General features: G+C 51.6%; 1 protein-coding gene across 2 annotated transcripts; it reads right to left on the minus strand.

Annotated features, from left to right (window-relative positions):
* Nucleotides 1-5,504: 5,504 nt before the first annotated feature.
* On the minus strand, nt 5,505-20,973 carry FRMD8 (FERM domain containing 8). 2 transcript variants are annotated; one of them, XM_075939187.1, is made up of 11 exons: nt 20,750-20,973; nt 19,815-19,899; nt 18,689-18,856; nt 15,547-15,648; nt 14,715-14,773; nt 12,983-13,149; nt 10,598-10,816; nt 9,922-10,045; nt 8,847-8,993; nt 8,255-8,453; nt 5,505-7,792 (listed from the first exon to the last, which is right to left on the minus strand). In XM_075939187.1, the coding sequence occupies exons 1-11, from the start codon at nt 20,753-20,755 to the stop codon at nt 7,671-7,673; spliced, it is 1,398 nt and encodes a 465-aa protein (XP_075795302.1). In that variant the 5' UTR covers nt 20,756-20,973; the 3' UTR covers nt 5,505-7,670. The 2 variants fall into 2 exon arrangements, with proteins under 2 accessions (XP_075795302.1, XP_006131691.3); XM_006131629.4 differs by lacking the exon at nt 20,750-20,973 and having other exon boundaries at nt 19,815-19,917.
* Nucleotides 20,974-21,124: the final 151 nt, after the last annotated feature.

A 21,124-nucleotide genomic window follows, 5' to 3' on the forward strand; every position in this document is an offset into this window, starting at 1 on the left:
AAAAGCCACAGTTCTAGGTCACCAGCCCTGATCTCATCTCCCTACCACCACTCTCAGCACATCTTGCCCACTGGCAGCCTCACTAGTCAGTGCTTCCTCCTCCTTTTCCACCTGACCACTGGGATCAGCTCTGTCTCAGTGGGAGACACTGGGGGGGAAGGGGAGCATGGGTGTGACAGGCTCAGTGGAGAGGGTAGAAAGTGGCAGGATCCTTGCAGGAAAGGATGGAGGGGGACAGCACATAGGGCAGAGCTGGGGGTGGAACAACGAGCACCCTCCGGCCCAGTGGAAAGTTGGCACTTGTAGCGCCATCCCTGGATTTGGTCCTTATGTAAGGAGCTGCATATTAACTTCTGAAGAGCCGCATGTGACGCTGGAGCCACAAGTTGGCCACCTCTGGACTAGAGAATACTTTCTGAAAAGGCCTCCAAGAATTGCCACTTCCTCTGGCTGTTCATTCCCTTGGTCAGTCACCTGCATTGTTACATTTGTGCCTTATTTCTCCTTTGTGTTTGGCTTTGATGTCCAGCAAGAGATTTTACTTTCAGACAAGATTTTCCAACATCTGAAGCAACAGAGCACTACAAAATGAGGCAAGTTGTCACCCAGCCACTAAAAATTGGCCCCTTTTAACAGGCATGAGGTTGGTGTCCCCAAATCATTAGTCATTCTTTAAAAAGTCCTGGCCTGAGTTATGGATCACCACCTTTTATGTCAGTACAGAGACCCCATCTGGGACTGGAGGCCAGTGATACTGCACCAACCCCACCCAAGATTAGGATCCCCATTACACTGGGTGCTGCACAGACTCCACCATAACTGAGACTGGTGCCCGCTCCCCATGACGCCATATGCCAAACAGACCCACAGTGGAAAAAATCCACATCCGACTGCAAAACAAACACCACACCCCGTACAGCAAGGGAAAAAAGCACTAACTGTGAGCAGCTACTTTCCCCACCATCTGTACTGAGTGGGTGCAATTGTAGAGGAGTTCACTCACTGCTAGGTTACTGCCTGCTGGCTGGGAGTGGCACAGTGGGCTCACCTTATTTAGCACCCTCTGCTGACAATTGATCAGACCCTACCATGGTCGGTTTCTTTCACATGTCTGGTCAGCGAGTGTTTAAATTCCACCCTTCTGGGGTAATAGCATCCTCACTGGGCCAGTCTTCCTAATTTTCCTTTCAGTGGCTCTGTCTCATTTACTGGCCGTGAGCCTGGCCCAGTGGTCTAAACACCTTTTTCCTCAGGGCTTCCAGTTCCCCTTCTCAGGGCCTTCACACCAACTTATCAGTGTCTGGTAGACCCACTATACTAGGTTCCAGTCCAGTGCCAGGTGTAAGCCTGCTAATGTGGGAACTTTCCTGGCTTATATACTACCCCAGTGAAATGGGCATGAGGACATCACAACCAGCCAGCTGGGGAATGTAAGGGCTGTTCAGTTTGTAACTTGCATGTCCCAGGCTGTGGGTCAGACACTGGGGTTTGATTCCCTGCTCTAACATGGTTCTGTGTGACTTTGGGCAAATGATTTCGTCTCCATGCCTCAGTTTCCCTATTAAATGGGGGTAACAGCACTGCCCTACCTCCCAGAGGTGATATGATGAGTGAAAAGCTCAGATACCATAGGGGGCTGGGAATCAAAAAAGTACACAAGTCAGACGGGATTTCAATCTGATCACAGACAAACACTGACCATCTTAACACCTGGCTTCTTAGATAATACCTTTTATAAGCAGATCTCAAATTAGCACTTTATCACTTGTTGAAAACATCCTCTTTATTATAAGAGTGATCTGTAGCATACAAAAGAAAAATATTAGTATGTACACAAATATTTCTGTAAAAATGAAATGCATACAGAAATTAGTAAAAACAGAAGGCCATTTGTGTCACATATTGATAAATCTGATGTATTTCCAGTTCAGGGGAGAACACACACACACACGAATCAGCACTTACAGATACAACGAGCACAAGACAGAATGATATAGTTTAGAAAGAAGTGTAAAATTATTGGCTTGATTCTCCATTACAAAATTAGACCTGTTGTAGGGGCAAAATCCAGCCTGGAAAGCACAACTCCTCCAGCTAATTTTAGAATGATTTGCTTCCAGGCTATCAGAGAGAACACATTTCAGTTCATTTCCTTCTATGGCACTGAATGTAAAGGCACATTTACAAAGTGCTGGGTATGAATTTTTCTTAGACCCAGCTGTATGGATTTTATCCCGAAAGGCATTGTGGCACTAGACAAACAGGACATGTAATCTTGCTAAGAGTGGAAAAAAAATCACTCCATAGACTTCTGGAATTAAACACAGAAGGCTGGAATGAAAGCAACACTTATGCCCAGACCCAAAATTCACACTACACAAAACAAAGGGGAAGGGTTATAAAACTTACTGTGAATAGAAACGTTGACTATTTAAATTAAAAAAAAAATCAACAGCAAAGTTCTTTGGATTTAAATGGCATTTGGAGACCCACATAAGACAGCATCAGGAGGAGAAAGTGAGCTGATGCTCAAGAGGGAAATTAACCAGTTAACTTTCATGATAAATGCAGAAGTGAAACTCATATGATCAATGGTGACCTACATGCCAAATTCTCCATGTGGCAACTGTTAGTGGTGTAGGGTTTTCAAAACTATGGAGTTTTTTGTTGATAATGGACCAGAACATCAGCAGGTGTAAAACAGAGACAATCATTCAAGGCACTGTAAACAGTACAGCTTCAGTGAAGATCTGGACAAGCATATCAGGGTACAAAGCCATCTTTCTGGAGCTGTTGTGAAATATACTGGCCATAGGGACATGGGGTGGGGGAGAAAGACACATTAGGTGATCATTTAAGAAATATTAAGGGGCATTATAACATTGCATGAGTGAAACCAAAACAGTAGCCCTTTCTCTCATTTTGGAAGGCAAAGTGGATCCAAATGATGTTCACATGTAGTTAAACATCCCTCCTGCATTTTTAGCCAAACCTCAAGCCAACAGCAGTGTTTACATTGTTTTTAAAAAGTCTTGCAAACCTAGTACATTGCAGCAGTGGTGCTAGTGCATGAAAACCTCAGAGTGAAATTGACTTGTGACCAACTGCCCTTAATAAAAAAGGAAAAATATAAAACGTGTTTAAAAAATATGTTGCCCAATTTTAATAGTTAAGAGAATTTTGACACGACTTGGGTGTATAGGAGCACAAGTATCAAACAATTCAGAGATTTGTGGTCCTACAGCCCCTTCTAAAAGTATTCCCATAGTTTGTAACAAGAAATGTGGGGTCATATTTAGAAAGATATGACATTTGACCTAATAAGAGGAGGAATCCAGTTATGCAAGAGCTAGCAGTTGCAAATGGATAAACAGCAAATTTTCTTCCCCTCCCAAGCTGCTAACCATAAGCTGAATGGGAAATGCATAAACAAAGCCAAGCTCAGTATTTTCAACAGCGCCCACGGCAGTCCCCAGAGCGGACCACACATCTGGCACTGACCAAAGCACCAACTCAGCCTGAATCCAATCTCACAGAAGGTAACTGGAACCTTGAAGGCTTTGGGCCTGGTTCCATTAGCCTCATGTAGCAATTTTACCCTAATGCAGAGGCCCTGCAAAGTGTGTTTCACACCCGGGGGTGTTTCATAACCACTTGGCATAGCAGTGAACCATGCAGGAAATGCAAAACGAGCCATTTTGCTGCTGACTGTTTTGAAGGCTTCTGCAGCATTAAGAGATATCATGCTTCAAGGTGCTCTTTACTGACATAACAGCCCAAAGCATTCAGGATTCAACCAGTGGGAGAGATGGGGAGGTCTCAGGTTTAACATTAGTGATTTTCAGCCACAAGTTTTCATTAGCAACTAAGGATCTGGGGTGCTCTACCTTTGGCTACACTACTAGTGAAACCCAGAGCTCTCGTGTTTAGTTGACCTGTGGCTCATTCACAGCTACAGCAGTTCCTCCTTGTGTTTTCCACACTCCTAGCTCCTTCCTGCATTCACTTCCTAGACCTCAGACACTGTTGGAGAAAAGCGATCCCTCTGTGCTCCACTTCAAAACTGTCAGAATCCATTTCCATCCCCCAAAGCTGTGTGCCCCCATCCCATGGCACACGACAGCCCAGCCTTTGCATTAGGATATCAGAATTCTCTTGCCCAGAGAATGTGCATGTCACCTTTAACCAATGTATTTTTACCCCGGATGAAACTGCAATGCTTTCTGGGGGGCAACATTGCTATGCGCACATTAACAGCACAGCAAGAAACAGGTAGGCACCCCAGCATAGGTTTGAAGCTCCCCACCCAATTTGAGACAGGATCGTGGCCTGTATTTTGCAATTTTTCATTTTTACTCCCATCACTAGCAAACCCCCCCCCCCATGCTCCATTCAGCACTTAGAGCCCAATTCACTGTTGTCCTGCCCCCTTGTGCCATGGATCCCCTTAGCATAGAGTGAGCACCAGATGGTAACTGGGTCAGAACTACCCCGGGGAGATCAAATGTGATCACAAATGCGGCCTGGGAGCAGAATGGGCAGTGACATCACACTCGGACAATAGCTGGAGATGGAGCACCAACTGGCAGAGGTAGAAATCAAACAACCCAGCTGAACATAAGGCTGGCGTGAAAGCATCCATTAAGCCCCTATAAGCAGACCTCCCTCCCACTGAGTGAGAGAGGGACAGTGCCCAACACTTGGATCCATCCAAGCCCCAGTTGGAGAACTTCGAGTCATTCCGTGACAAAGCACTAAGGCAGAGGTACCACATTCCAGAAATACATTCATCATGAGACTGCACAAGCTACAAAGTCAGAGGAAAGTTGGTTAAGTTGTTGCTTGGGCCTAGCTAACCCACTGGTGCTTCCACCCTGCGATGTGTAAAAGCTGCTGAATCATGGTCTCTGCCAGCACCGATCACGGTGTTACAGCTCTCCCAACATGCAGGCCTTTTGAGTGCAAGCACAGCCAGCCCTGGAAAAGTAGCTGACCTGCTTCTAAGTGCTGCAGCTTTTCCAGCCAAGCCTAAAAATAATCAGATCCTGTTTTTCCCCTTCCCAAAACACTGAATCTCCCCCCACCCTTTTGCTGTCAAACAAGTTCTGAAACCAGCCAAGCCACTTGGTAACACACGGAAATAAACTCCATCTTTCTACCTTCCAATCAGTGAACAAACTGCCCCACAGGAAAGTCTGCACACACCTCCCACTCCTACTGCCACTGGTTCAGCATCATCAGTGCTTAGTGACACTGTACTGCCTGGGCCTGAAGGAACAGAGGAAAAGACGACCTGGAAATCCCCAAGGAAATCAGAGTTGAGCACCTCAGCCGCTTGGACACTGACCATCTTCCTTTCCATGCAGCCTAATTGCTGGTCAGTTTGGATGCCGGATTGACCCCGACAAGTGCTCAGAGTGAAAAGATAAGAATTAAGGATTCTCCCCAAGGGAGGCAGTGGAACTCCATTGAAATTCAATGGGTGTTGAGTGCCTGAAACCCCATCTTAGGCCCAGAGTTCAAAATACCAGTCTCAGCCCAACACCACCCTGGGCTCAGTTGCCAATCCCCCAGCGGAAGAAGGCAGAGCCTTCTTGGCACCGGTGCAGCTAACATGGGCTAAGTGCTTTAGATCTCTAGCTTCTGGCTGTTTACTCTGCTTAGGCAGTGCAGGGGATGAACTGCCATCCAGAGTCAATCCACAAGCAGTAACATCTGGTACAATCCCTGGAAAAGCCTTGCTGCTACAAGAGAGACACCTCCAAAGTGCATGATAGAGACTGGGGAGCCCAGGAGCATGAGATGTGTTTGTGTAGCTGTATGACTGGCAGGTCAGTATGGTTTAAGATTCTCAGTGCCCTTGTGTGATGGCCTCCCTCCCCACCACACAAAACCACTGCCAGACACCAAGGGTTTGTCTAGATGGGAAAACTGACTTGCTCTACTTGCACAGTTTCAGCTTGCTTGCCTCTCTGTCATCAGCACTGTGGGAAGCAAGGCCAAGGTGTCCAATCACCACCCCATCCCCAGTTAAATGAAACAGCTGTTCAAATGTAAATCCCCTCTGTCCCTGTAAATATCCCACCCTGACCGTTTTATTCCACAGCTGCCTCCACAGTTTAAACTGCACAGTGCTGATTTTAAAAGGATAACAAGCATCACAGTCATTTAATAGCCACCCCCTACACCTCTTCCCCATTAGGGAAATAAATTGCTCACAGGAAAGGGTGCAGTGCTTGGGCTTTAAGGCTAAGAATTTCAAAATGGACCAAAGGATTAGATGCACAGAACTTGTTAAACCCCTTTGGCTCAAAAATCAAACCACAGACACAGGCTAAGTTGTTCTAAATAGACTCTTTGTCCTGGATGGATAAGGCACAGCAGTTTGGACCCCTGGTGTAGGTCACCATACCCAACTTGAAATACACCAACCATCAGCTTCAGAAAGGCAAGGAACTTGCTCCTTCCAACAGCTGCACATCCAGCAAGTAAACCTGCTGCAGTCAATTACTGACCCCTTGTATTAATACCGAAGCATGTTTTCTCCACAGCTGAGCTGGGATTCACGTGGGGGACTCAGCATTTCCTGAACCACTGACATCCCATCCATAGAAAGAGCGATATGTACAAACCAAACATCCCAGCACCCCTCCGGAAAGCGGACTGAATACTTGGGACAGGAATTAGATGCAGCAAAAACCAAGATGGGATTTTTTAGGGCCAGTGAGACATCAAAGCCAGACTGGAGACTTGTTTCTTAATGAAGCTTCAGCAGCAAAGCAGTCTTTCCCCCTTTGCTTCACAGCACACTTCATGCCACCTGTCCTGGACTGAATTAATTGTGGACCAGAGGTGAGGTCAGCTTTGAAATCAGACTCACATGCCCTCACCAGCTGAAGTGTGAAAGGCCTTAAAGCTGCTATGCAATCGGTTCTTCCAGAAATGCAGGCAGCGTTATGTTGAATCACTACTCCCCCACCCATTGGAATCGCTATCCCGCACAGGTCTGAAAATGGAACAGCCCACCAGGGGATACAGCCAAGACACACCAACATTCTAAGGGATGTAGAATGAACCAACGCCTGCATCCACATCTGTCCTGCGTGAGACTTGACTCCTCCAAGTAGCTCCAGCCCTGCACGCTGCGAAACCTGCGTCCGCAGGACACTTCACCGAGTGCAGAGACTCCGGCACAGAAAAACAATGCAGAGCACTGTCCACTAGGACAGCGCTCATAGGCCTAGGAGCACAGAGGGGTAGGCAAGATGATCTCAGAGCGATGCTGGCTTGGCAAGATGGCATGGCCGCTCCTCCCTTCATTTACATCGGTGCCAACTGAAATCAGCAGTGGGGCCAACAGAGACACAGTAGAACTACACCAGGAAGCTTCCACTCCCCAGGAGGGGATGTCAGTGCCCCGTTGCACAGAACACTCAACATAACCAGATAACCCAGGCACCTAAGGGCCCAGGATGGAATGGCTGCAGAAGAGGGAATAGACCGGAGGGCAATGACTTTAGATGCAGCAAGCTGGGATCCCATTGGTATAAATTAACACAGAATAACTTAGAGAGGCGCATGTCTTAGACCAGAGGAGCCACCGTGCTGGCCACAGGGCATGCCCCATATGGATTGGTCCGTTGCTCCCTGTGCACCAGTGAAGACGGCACTCAGCCCTGCTCCAGGCTCTCCGCTGGAGCCTGCACAGCCGAGTAGGCGGTTGGGCTGTGTGAGAACTGGCGAGAGAAGAAGGAGGCCGTCCGCTTGGGTTTCACACGCTTGATCTCTTTGCCTGGAGCCCAGGGAGTCGGGTTGGCAGAGGGAGAAGAAAGGGAAAGAGATAGGAGCACAAGTCAGTCCTGCATTTGCTCACTGAACTCCATGGGGCCACAACTTACTAGTGGGAGCTGGAAATAGCTCACAAAATGACTGCTTCCCCCAAGACTGCTTGAGAGTCCCAGCAGAGCCTAAGGGAGGACTCTGGGAAGGGTTGGTGGGTGAGGCTGGGAGCCAGGACTCCTGGGTTCTCCCTGGCTCTGGGAAGCAATGGGATCTAGTCAGTTACAACAGAGGGCTCTGCCACTGGCTCTGCTGTATGCTGGGGTGGTATTGGAACTAGGAGATGCCACTGGGAGTAACTCTAGAACAAGAGACACTGGAAGTTCCAGCAGACCAGGAGAGGCCAGGCCTGGCCAGGCCCAGTGGTGGCTCCAAGCTGGTTGCAGCACCCCAGGACAAAGCCCCTGCTCCTTACCATCCTCAATGTAGTCTATAGTGGTGAGGTGCTGGATGCGGCTGCTGACCACACTGTTCTGTCGCCGCAGCTTGGGGCGCTGCCTGCTGGCCAGCGGTGTTAGCGTGGGGCTCTGGGAGGTGCTGTTCTCTGGCACCGACGCCTCTGCTGCTGCGTTCAGCTCGATGCAGTACTCGATAAGGCCATTCATCAGCTCTGCCTGCAATAGGAGGGGGGGCTATGGGTCGGCTGGGCCCTTCCCTGCTAGGGCGGAGCAAGAACTGGCTGGCTCCCCGCACCAGGGAGGTGGTGAATGCAACAGGAGGAAGCTCTCCTTTGGGGGCTCCAGCAGGGGGGGGTCTGTTGGCTCAGGGACTTGGACCTGGATGCTTTCCCCACTAACCAGCCCCAAGAAGAACCTGTTCCCAGTCTGACAGCTGTCGGCCTGTGAAACAAATCCAGGCTCCTGCAAAGGAAGATGGCTAGCACTGTGACGGTGCATTGCTCTGAAGACTGATTAACTTCCCTACCCCTCACTGGCAGCCTCCGTGGGGCAGCCAGATGCTTGGGGGGAGGGGCTGGAGACTGCCAACCCCCCAGAAATCCCAGTCACCTGCTTGGAGTAAATCTTCAGCAGTTTGTTCACCAGGGTCCCTTCACTCTCCCCATCAAACTCCAGCCAGAGGATGTGCTCCTCCTCCTCATCAGGGTACGTGTGGTCCCACGAGAGCTCCTGGAACTGCAGGCCCAGCAAGACGTGCTGCCAAAGGAAGAGGGAAGGAGCATGATACCTTCCTCTCCCAAGGGGTCCCAGCTACAATCCAGCCCCAGGACAGGGGGACTGGCTGGCTCAGGGGGACAGAGAATGGGACAGGATCTTTCCCCTCCATGGGGTATTGGCTTGCTCAGCACATGGTGGTGACAGCCACCAAGGAAAACAGCACTCACTTGGGCAGTATTAGGAGGTGCCAGGGGTCAGCCAACCATGGCTTTCGAGCTAAATATGGCTCAGTACAGAACCAAATATGGCTCTTCTGTCATGCCCAAAACACAGGCAACTTTTTTCAATTAAAATGAAAAATTCATTCAGAATTTTCAAGACACGTCATTAGTCATGTCAAGATGGTCGTGTCTATTTCACCGTTAGCCAGAGGTGAAGTGAAGTGCTGCACCCCACTAAGAACCGGCTGTGCCCCAGGAAGAGCTGGCTGGGGGACTCTGCTCATTTAAAAGGCTAGCTGAGGAACACACAATCCTGGCTGGGAACACACATGAGAGGGGCTGGCAGCAGCAAATGCCTCCATCTGGGTGTGGCAGCCTGGCTCCAGCCCCCATCTGACTGCTGCAGCCTGTCCCCAGCCGCCATGCTCCTGGGGCGGCCTCTGTGGCCCAGACCTGGTGGCCCCACAATTGCTGCAAAGGCCTAGCTACTGTAGCCTGGCCAACAAGGCCCCAATCGGGGTCCATCCCCCATCTGGCCGCAGCGTCCTGTCCCCAGCCCTGGTCTTGGGACAGGCCCTGTGGTCTGCATTGGCCACCCTCTTGCTGTGGCATGGGTAGGAGAGGAGGCCATGATCTGGCTGCAGCGATCATGGCTCAGCCCCTTCTCTACCCACTGCTGCCCAATGCAACAGCCCAGCTCTAGCCAACCCCAGCCACTTGAGACACCACCCCCCGGCCAGCGTTACCTTCTCTTTGCTGTCAATGACATACACCCCCTCCAGGCTGATGGCGACTGACACTGCCTTGCGCCCTCCCCGGTGCAGGAAGCCCTGGGCTGGCTTGTCAATCTCCCCATAGAAGAAAGCGCAGCTGGAGGAAGACACACACATTGCACCAGGGCAGGGAAGCCTTGCACAGGGAAGTGCTCAGATTGCACAAGCACTCACCAATAAAACTGGGAAGGTTTGGGAGTTTGTCTCCCGGACACCAATGTTCCCTCTAATCTTTTTTCATCCGTGTGCAGAATAAATTTTGTTATGTGCACTGAGTCAGGTGTGAACGGGCACCCCCCAATAGAAACAAAAACCCAGCTGTGGGTGCTCTGCGGATCAGCTGGATGGCATTTGAATCTCCCCTGAGCGGACGCACAAGTGCCCAGCTTACAAGGAACACTGCTGGATAACACATTCCTTCCCCACGTCCCCAGAGCTACGGATAACAAAGACACAGGCACTATTGCGAGATCCTGTCACCGTGCTACAGCCAGGGAATGACGCCTGCACAACTAGTGCAGCGCCTGAGGGGCCCAGGCCGATGGAGAATAGAGGACAGGGTGAAATGAATGGGATTGCCAAATCACCCTCACCATCCCCACACTGACAGGCGCAGGAGGTTACTCAGCAGCCAGGCTTGTAGACTCACCCATAGTATGGCAGCTGGTGGCACCTCTGCAGATAGGCCCGGTAGTGCTGGAGCAGAGCCTCAGGCTCCCCGCAGGCTGCCTCTTCCCGCACAGCTTGGTAGGCCTGGAACAGCCCCTGCTCATAGGCTGGCTGTTTGGCCCCCCGCTTCCGCAGTGCTGCCAGCAGGCTGTGCCCCCGCCGGCACAGGTGAGCAGGTAGGAAAGACTCTAGCTTCTCTCTGCAGGGACAGCACAGCTCTCAGAACGGGGGGGCAAGCAGACCATGGGGGACAACCCTAACCAGCTGCTTCATGGCCCTGGTCTAGGACATCTCCCTCCCCTTCAACCTCCCCCCCCCCCCCCACTTCCTGGCTATGGCAGCCCCTTCCACTCCAGCTCCCCCTCGGAGAGTGAGTGTTGTGGGTAATACAGGTGTGGTGGGGAGAGTGGGGGGGTAAGAGAGCTGGGGCCTGGGAGTCCTGGGCTCTGGCAGGAACCAGAAGCACCAGAGCACACCGAGCAGCCACAGCACCCTCTCCTTCTGTGCCGATTGCTTAGCGCAGCGCGCCCAGGTCTGCACACGGACATTTTACACAGCTGTGACTAGACTCCCCAGGAGTGGTGGGGGCGTAGCTCCCAGCACCACCCCACTGAATAGCACTATTGTTCCCGGGCAAGTCCAGTTCAGCTGCCCCAGAGTCTGAGCACTGCTGGGTGGGACAATGAGCACTTATCCCGGCTCAGGATCCCAGCCAATCCCACATTCCTTGGGAGTGAGCGAGCTGTGTGGAATCAGCATACCCCCAACCAGAGCCAGCCAGCTGCACCCACACTGCACAGAGTGGGCAAAACCTGCCACATCTTCTTTCTTCAGCACCACTCCAAGCACAGGAAAGCACTTGCAAGAGAACTTGGAGCCAGTGCTCCTGGGTTCTAGCCCCAGCTCCAGGAATGGACTGGGGTACAAAGATTAGAGCAACAAGGGTCTGGGGCCCAGGATTTCTGGGGTCCATTCCCAGCTCTTGGAGGTACGTGTACTCAGCTAGGTATCAAACCAAGTGTGTCCCATATCATGTATTTATGGCTTGCATGATGTGCAAGTGGCACAGAATCTCAGCCTTCACTCATGGCTGCCAAGAAAGCTTTCCCAACGTCACTGGAGCACCACTCACATCACAGCATCTGCCATCAGCCTGACAATATCTCAGAGATGGGGCGGGCGGGGGGGGCGGGGGGGGGGGGAAGATGCTCTGAGTGCAAGTAACACAATGAGGCCTACCTGAGTTTGCAGGCAGCCTGAACCAATTGCTTTGGAAGGGGGGCAAATCTGCCCTAAATATAACTGACACGTCTGAGTTTCCAGCAAGCCACTAAGGGGTCTACTCTTCATGACACACCCAACTCTCCCTGGAGGTTGTGTTTCAGGTGACATGAATACTCCATAGCTGATCTTTTTAGCAGAGGGAGTGGGGAGCAACTGTTGTAGGAGAGGGTGAGCAGAGAGAAGAAACATGGAGAGAAAGACAAAGGAAGAGGGGAGAATCTAGAACTGAAGTGGAAAAGCAAAAGTCAGCCTACAGCTTTGCTCCTGGGCCAATATTGAATACAGCAACAGAAGTGCAGCTAATTCAAAGGTACTTCTCTGTAGAGATGCAACAACAGGCTGCTGCAACTGATCGCTGCTAGAACTTCAGAGCACCTTCTAGGCATCAATGGTCAAAATCCAATGGATTTTGGGGAAGTGGAAAACCACAAGGGGAAAATATGAGGAACTCATGGAGCATCTGCCATGTGAGTGTCACATCCAGTTTCAAGCACTTGTGCAGTTGTGTACAAATCAAAGAGTTAGCTGTTGGCATTATTCATGCCTCCAGCAGGACACCACCACACCTGCTTCTCTCTTCTCAAGAGTGACACGTGCACACCCTGAATGACCGATTGCCCAGACAGAAAGAAGTGGGTGTGGAATGGGAGCATGCACACAACCCATGGCACAGGGAGGAGAATGGGGGACACTGATGTGTGGCAGGGGGAGTGCATGGCATACAGAACCCCCGGCAGGGAGGTGATTGAGGGCGGGTTGCAAGGAGTCCCTGAGAAGGACGGGTCTGGGAAGGTGGCACATATGCAGCTGTGGCGGGATGGACAGAGCTCCTGGCTTGTGGAATGTGCTTGGCCTATGCAAGCTACTAAGCATACAGCCCCCTAGTAACTGCATAAAGACTGTTCCCAGGCCAGACCCACACTAACAGCAGTGGGAGATCAACCAGGCATCAAAGGGGAAGGACATAGCCCTGAGTTTATACCCCAGCCCACAGTTAAAAGGCTGACGTCCTTTAGGGGACCAACCCCCCTGCTCTAGACCATGCCCCCTTATCCTCTGCAACACTCCCCACTGCTCTCACTTCAAGGCACAGGCCGTGTGCTGGTCCTGGTCATAGGGACCCAGTTGCAGCCTGCAGACCAGAGCCCCCAGCTGCTCACAGTCCTCCGCGTCACACGGGTAGCGTCCCTCCAGGATATTGAATTTGGCCTCTTCGTAGAGCAGCCGCAGGACAGCCTCGTTTTCAATCTGTGGACCAAAGGGCAAGATAAAGTAAAGGACAGACCCTGGCTCCAGTTCCAGCTCTGGCTCATGCTGAGCTGCCTGGGAGAGCACTTTTAAGGCCAAAAAGGCTCAGTTAATTATCAGATAGGAAACCCGTTTAGACACAGGCCATTACATTTCCCTCAGCTACCCCTGTATAGAGCCATGTCCTGATCCATCTCTCCTAGCCTGGAGGTGAAGGATCCAAAGGAAGAGACTCCACCATGGCCCAGTGAGTTTGTTGCAGCTGTTAATCATCTGCACCATTAAAAACTGATGCCTTATTTCTAGTTTGAATGTGTCTGATTGTTTCCCAGCCAGTTCCACTACAGGGTTCTTGACCTGGTAGAGAGAGGCGGAAGAGGAATCAATTTCACTGCGTGAAAAAAACCTCAAGTTTGAACATTTGCTTCTGTGCCGATGGGAGAACGAAAACAAAACCTTTCCAAATTTCTCTTGGAAAACAACCCCCAGCCCAACTCCCACGGGGTAGAGAAACACTTGCCTAGAATGTGGGAGTCTAAAGTTCTGCTCCCAACCGAAATCTGACATGAACCCAGGTTCAAGTCCTTACTATCACATCCAAGACCACCACCTCAGCACTGCACTATTGACCTGTCTCTCAGTGGCCCTCTTGGGCTTGGAGCAGTTTTCCCTGCTACAGGCATCAAAATCATTCCTGCAAAGTTTTGGTTTCCACAGTGGCATTTTGCTGGAGCTGTCCTGGCTTGTTCCATCGTTTTGGCATGGGGCATTTTCTCCCCATGCAGGTATCTTCAACCAACACATCCCTTCTCAATCTGCTTTGCAATAAAAACCAACAGACCGAGCTGCTTGATCTCTCGCTGAATGGCACTGGGGAACCCAATTCAGAACCTCTCCAGAGGAGATGGATCCATATCTCAAATCTGTGGTTAATCAGCGTGACTTTCCTCATGCAGACAAGGCCTAAGGAATCAGAGCAGGAGGCAGAGGGACTGAGCTGATGGTTTAACATGAAGTCCAGAACACCAGGTTGGTCATAGCAAGATTTTACAATGGCCTAGTGAGACAGAGCAGACTTTTTAATAGAGGAAGGATCTTAGTTAGGAACTGACACTGGGACACAGGACATCTGGGTTCTGTTTCTGGTTCTGCCTCCCAGGTGTGACCTTTGGCAAGTCACAGCCCCTCTCTGTGCCTCAGTTTCCCTATCTGTATAACAGCAAGAACAATCCATCTCACTAGCCTTTAAGATCTTCTATGCAGGGACTCTCTCTCACCTCAGAGAGTGGATGGTCTGTGCGGGTGGTACAATGGGGACCCTGATCTGGGCTGCCAGGGAGGGATACCCAGGCAGAGCTACTGCAACAGAAATTGTGAATGACTAGGATGGGATTTCCCTAGGACCCCATTTCTTGTGGGCTTGCAATGGGTTTACGCTCTCAACTCCCTGGATAGTCAGAGACTAATCAATAGCAAGTTAATCAACATGTAAAAGGCCTTGCCACATGGTCACAGAGGTGAGTGACACCAAGAGAGGAGACTCACATAGGAGCCAACATGCTCACCTGCAACTCCCTCCTCTTCGGGAAAAAAACATTCCTTCTGAACTGCAAGGATGGCTCATCTGGGAGATGAAAGAGGCCTCAGTAAAGACATGTACATGGTCCAAAAGAATAGTAATAGAGATGTAGCCGTGTTAGTCTGGTCTTGCTGAAACAAAAGACAGGACTGTGCAGCACTTTAAAGACTGACAAGATGGTTTATTAGGTGATGAGCTTTCGTGGGCCAGACCCAGTTCCCCAGATCATATTGTGGAAGAAAATTGGCATGACCATATATACCAAAGGAATATAATCAAAAAAAGTGAACACGGTGTTCACTTTTTTTAATTGTATCCCTTTGGTATATATGGTCATGCCAATTTTCTTCCACAATATGATCTGGGGAACTGGGTCTGGCCCACGAAAGCTCATCACCTAATAAACCATCTTGTCAGTCTTTAAAGTGCTGCATAGTCCTGTCTTATGGTCCAAAAGAGTCTGGTTTACCACTGCCTCCTAGAAACTGTCTGAGGAGCCAGCCAGGCCAAAGACACAGGTCAGAGCTGTAAGAGAACCCCAGAATCCTAGCTACCAATCCCACTAGACTCCCCTTCTCTCCCCTGACTGGACACCTCTCCCGCTACTCTAACCCACCAGACCCAACTCCTAGTCCCAAGATGGAGGGGGAGGGAACACCCAACTCCTAAAGTTCTCACCCCCGGATCACTTTTTAACCCCCCCATTTCCCCCCCAACTAAGCCAGATACTAGGAGCTCAACAGTAAGAGTGGGGCATTCCAAGGTTGGGCGGGGGTGTCAGCAGGCCCGGAAGGAGCAAGGAAGCCTCACACGCATACCCTGCATGATCTCATCCTCTGGGCAATCAGTGAAACGGAAGAGCAGCTCCTGCCACTGCCGGCACACCTTGTATGGCTGGTGCTTTGGCTTCAGCTGAACCTCTGTGACAGAGAGAGAAACAGAGCATCAGCTCTACAGCAGGCTGGGGGTAGGTGTCTGGCCAGTGGAGAGGGAGGAGGAGTGGGCTGGGGGTGCAATATGTCAGCAAAGAGGCGAGGGGGCTGGGGGGTGGGGCGGGGTTGGGCTCAGATGGCCGAGGGGACCCAGCGCAGCCTGGGTGGGAGGGCGAGGCTCGGATGGTGGAGGGGACACAGTGTGGCCTGGAAGGGGGAGGGGAGGTTGGGCTCGGATGGGAGAGAGGACTCAGTGCAGCCCAGAGGGTGGAGGTGTCAGGCAGGACCCAGCCCCAGCAGCTCCTCCCCAGCGGTGTTGCCCCCCAGGCATGAAGCAGGAGCCAGAGCTACAGCAGTCCATGCCTGGAGGGGATGGCGCCAAGGCTGAAGACGGAGGCGAGCAGCAGCCTGAGGATGCAGATGACGTGATGATATCATTGTCATCCAACAGGAAAATTTTATACACACACACACACACACACACACACACACACACGGCTTGAAAGCCGCTCGCCAGCCCCACACTACGCGTGTGCAAGAGCCGCATTGTGCATGCACGCGTCACCGGTAAACGGGGTGCCAGACTGAAATCTACTCGCCATGGGCGAGTAGATTCAATAGTTTGTCGAGGAGAGACAGACAGAGACAGAGACACAGTGTGTATATATATGAGACACACAGACACAGAAATATATGAGCTTTATACTGCAGAGTCCGCAGTGAAGGCTCCCCAGAATCCAGTGTGGAACTTGTGGTGAGGGGGATCCGGCAGGGCTGGCCAGAGCAGCCCCTGCCTGCAGTGGGCCCCGCAGTACTGGAGCAGCCTCCTACCCAGTGTGGCCGAGGAGCTGCTCCAGCCTCTACTAGTTAACTGGAACTGGTAAGCTTCACCTAACTGGTTAACCATTTACATCCCTATTAATAATGCACACGCCATAAAGAGGTCCTGTTGTCAACTGGTTCTCTAGGCCAGGGGTTCTCAAACTGGGGGTCGAGACCCCTCAGGGGATCACAAGGTCACTACATGGAGCAGTCTCAAATTGCCAACCTCCACCCCAAGCCCCGATTTGCCTCCAGCATTTGTAACAGTGTTAAATATATTAAAAACGTGTTTTAATTTGCACGGGGAGGGTCGTACTCAGAGGTTTGCTGTGTGAAAGGGGTCACCAGTGTTGGGAGAAATGCTGCTCTAGGCACTACTGTAATAGAAAGACCAGCCTTCCTAGACCACTTACAAGCCCCTGCTAAATTCATCCCTGCTAAGGCCTGGGGACAGTCACCAGGTGGGGTGGGACAGGGGAAACCTGAAAGCCCCACTTTGTGAATGTCCTCACGGACCTGGGGGAGGGGGCAGAGGAGGGGTAATAGCTGCACTCCTGACCACTGAGGTCCTGAACAGGAGCTGCAAAGGCAATTCACGCAGCAGTTGGGATGCCACAGGGGGAGATGGTCCTCCTAACTGAGGGTGGTGGGGGACAGGCGGAAAGAAAGCTACACGCCCAAAACTCATTGATCATGAGCATATTCCACTTCCTGAACTGCAGCATCCAAGCACCCGGACAGAGACTGAGCCCTAACAACATACTCAACGTCCTGTACCAGGAGTAATCCTGGCTTCCAGGCTCTCCCCATTAGACCCCACTCCCTTACCAGAGCTGGGGAGAGAATCCCGGAGCATGGACTCCCAGTCTTCCTTCCCACAGAGGGCATCAAACCCAGCACCTCCACTGCATTGGGTAAAAAAGCCTGAGAAGCTGTTTGAAGACACTCAGACATTGCTGGGACTCCTATTAGCAGGAGAGGGCCAGTGAAAACTATTAGGCTGGGGAGACTGTGGGAAGTGTGAGAGCACAGAGGAGGAGTATTTGACAGGCTGTAGCAGAGCTGGGCTAAGAATGGGAAGCTGGTGAAAGATAAGGGACCTGATGTAATCCAGAAGACATGGACACCAGCTACGCTAGCTGGAGCAGTGCCATGAAATGATTCATTTTGCCTGGATGCTCTTTGGAAGTTTCCATTCTGCTCTCAACATGCTCCCAGCTGGAAAGACTCAGGATCAACAGACCCACTGCCAGCCATTCAACACTTCCTGTTAATGTCCCTCATGCTGGGTGCTCAGACCCACAAAGCACAGCCGACTGCAGGACTTTTGCTTTGAGGGAAGCCAGGAACCCTGTGCAAATGACTGTGCAGTAAGTGTGCAAGAGAGGAACTGTTCCTAGTGTTCATCACTATGAATCCCTGCAGCATCGTATACTCAGTGAGGAATCCCTATAAAAACAGTCCCTGAGGCAGTACCAACTGCAGGACCCTCTATAAACAACATGCTGCACTCCAAAAGCACTTTGTTACAAGTTGCTTTGCCCACAGTTGAAATGCAGCCATTTCTGAGGTGATGTTTATACAGGGTTCCTTCGCTTGACACAGATGCAGCTGTTCTAAACAACTTAGAACAGAAAATATTTCAAAACCTCTATGGAGGAACACAGACCTATGGATTCAGGAAGCTTCCTCATTCTTTATTTTAACAATGGCTTAGTCACACAACAGCCAGTGGATACACTGGAAAATCAAACAGCAACCATTTGCTATGTATGAAATAGACAATGTGAAGTGAGAAGCAGATAAATGAAAAGACAGGACAGGCTAATGGTTTCAGTACAGAACCAGGAGTCAGTACTCCTGGGTTCTGTGCCCAGAATGCTGGGAAGGGAGCAGGATCTAGTGGTTTGGGCACTGGGCTGGGAGGCAGCACTCCTGGGTTCTATCCTTAGCAACAGGAAAGACTATAGCTTGGCAGTCAGAGCTGGGAACCACATTGGTGGGTTCCATTCCATACTCAGGAAGGGGAGTGGGTGGCCTAATGATTAGAACAGAGGGGACAGGAAATTCCTGGGTTCCATTGCTAGCTCCACCAATTACTTTACACAAGACCTCAAAACCAATCTCTTCCCCTTTCTGTGCCTAAGTTTCCCCTAATCTCCTCCTCCATAAAAGGCACCAGATGATAGGACAGGGTGCACCTTACCAAGCAAAGGAGAGATGAGCCATAGGGAGAAGACTTCCATGGCACATTCAGGGAACTGCAGTGCGTCCCGGACAATACGATGTAGCTCATGAACGGTGACAGATGTCAAATTTTCCACATTCAACTGCACTGCAGTGTCATCAATCAGATATACCAGAACATCCAGTGCTAAGAGGAGAACAGAGGGCCATGACTCAAGCTCTCCAGGAAAACAGTTTTCCTGTTTCATAAAAGTTTGAGATACCAAAAAGCATTCCCTTCCCAAACTAGGATAAAAAGTCACAAATACAAACATTGTCACAAATCAAAGAGCTAACAAATTTTCAGTCCAGATCAGTTTTGTTTCAATTTGAATCTTTTTTCTATATCTGCTGGGAAAAACACCCACACAACTCCCCCAGAACTTTCTGGTTTGAGAAACATGACACAGCCTGTTTAATTAATCACAAAATTGTTGATTTTCCCAAAGAGTTTAGAGTTGGGGAGTTTGTTGAACCTGCCAGTTCTAGGTCTGATATCTCTGCATCTTTGGGTGACATAGAACACCTGGAAAACCTTCTGACCAGCTGTAACTATGACACACCTGGCTCAGTAGAGGCCCAACAGTTGGCTTTCACCAACCTTTATGCTCAACTCCATGGCATTTCTGTCTGTAACACCAATCTGAGTTGCCCCAAAATTTATAGTAATATTTTAGGCAATTCCCTACAGAATTTGGTTAAAAAAATTCACAAAAACTGGAAAGGGAAAAATGGGGGCCATACACAGCCCCTGGCACAGGGGAGAACGGAGGAAGGGGTTACAGGGAGTCCTTGAAGTAGAAGAGGATGGCGATATGGCAGGGAAATGCGGGGAAGAAGAGAGCACAACGAGGGATGCAAGCAGCCCCCGCGGTGTGTAAAGAGCTCAGCAGACATAAGCAATGAAGTGTGCAACTCTCTAGTAAATCCAATCCCAGACTGAGACAGAACCCAGGAGACTTGGGGCCTCTCGCCCCCCCCCCCGAGACCATTTCCCTTCCAGAGCTGGGAAAAACGCCCAGGATCCTAGCTTGCAATCCCTGCCCTGAAACCACCAGAACCCCCTCTCCTTTAGCAACACCCCCTTCTTTCCAAATGTCACCTACATCGTGCACAGGTGGAGGAGATGCTGCTTCGGTGGGAGCGATCAGCCAAGCTGGGGGGCACAGCAGCCCCGTCTGCTCCTTCCATCTGCCAAGACAGAATCATTGGGGAGAGGAGTCAGAACGTGATGGGGTGTCCCCCAAGAGATGATGCCAGACAGAGCTTTTGGGGGGGCAAGACAGCCCAGTGGGGGACAGCAGGTAGCTCTAGGGCATGGGTTCCCAAACTGGGGGGGCGTGAAGAAATTCGGGGGGGGGGGAGCACGAGGCAACCCAGCCCCTCAAGTTTTGCTGCACCAGTCAGTTCCTTTTTTGCGCAACAAGTTTTGCCTGGGGGAGAAAGGGGGGGCACGCAACGATTTTTTAAGAAATCAAAAAGGAGGCGTGATGCTGAAAAGTTTGGGAAGCACTGCTCTAGGGGCTCCGAGGAGGACACGGATGTGACCTGGGCCCAAGCAGAGCAACAGGAACCTCCAGCTAGACAGAACGCAAGGGCCATTAGCAGGGTACTTTAACAGCGAGGGGGCCCCCAGGGGCGGAGGAAGATAAGCCAGAGACCCCCGGGCAACAGCGCAAGGGGCGCAGGGTAGGGAACACGCAGCACAGGACGCTGGGGGGAGCCCTGGGGCGCAGTGTGGGAACAGGGAGAGTAGAAGACCCGGGGGGCGGGGCAGGTGGAGCCAGGCAGCCCCGCTGGCCGGAACCTAGAGCGGGGGGGGGGGAGTCTGGGGACCCTTGAACGCCCCAGGCGAGGACCCCTCTAGACGGGCGGCGTCCAGGTGGCCCTGTGGGAGCGGGGTGCAGGGCTTCGGGGAGTCTGCTGGAGGGGAGCAGGATCCCAGAGCGGGGGTGCAGAGGGTCCCTGGTGGCGGGGGCCTGAGGAATCCTTTGGGGGGCCCAGACGCCTGGAAAGCCCCCCCGCGCTGACCCCACCTCACCTCCATGGCGCCGTCGCTCGCCGCCCGCCCGAATCTCTCACACTCCCTGGCTGGATCTGTGCAGCTGGAAGAGCGCGGTCGGCCAGCCCCGGAAGCAGGAGGGCGGGAACGCCCCGCCCAATCCCCGCCCGCCGTTGGCCGCGCGACGTCACGCGGGCCCGCCTCGCCGAACTTGCTGGTTGGCGGTGGCGCCCGCACCGCAACTCGGTTAGCGGGGGCTAGGCTCTGGCGAGGTGGAACTCGCACCTGGTGGCATCTGGGGGTTTCTCAGCGGGGTCTCAGTGCGCACGCGGGAGGGAGGGAGGGAGGGACGGAGCCATGACAACCCCCCTGCGGGGGGGCGGGGCCTGCCACACAGGACTCAGGGTTGCCAGG

Source organism: Pelodiscus sinensis, chromosome 11 (assembly GCF_049634645.1).
Source record: "Pelodiscus sinensis isolate JC-2024 chromosome 11, ASM4963464v1, whole genome shotgun sequence".
In the NCBI taxonomy this organism is placed as follows: domain Eukaryota; kingdom Metazoa; phylum Chordata; order Testudines; family Trionychidae; genus Pelodiscus; species Pelodiscus sinensis.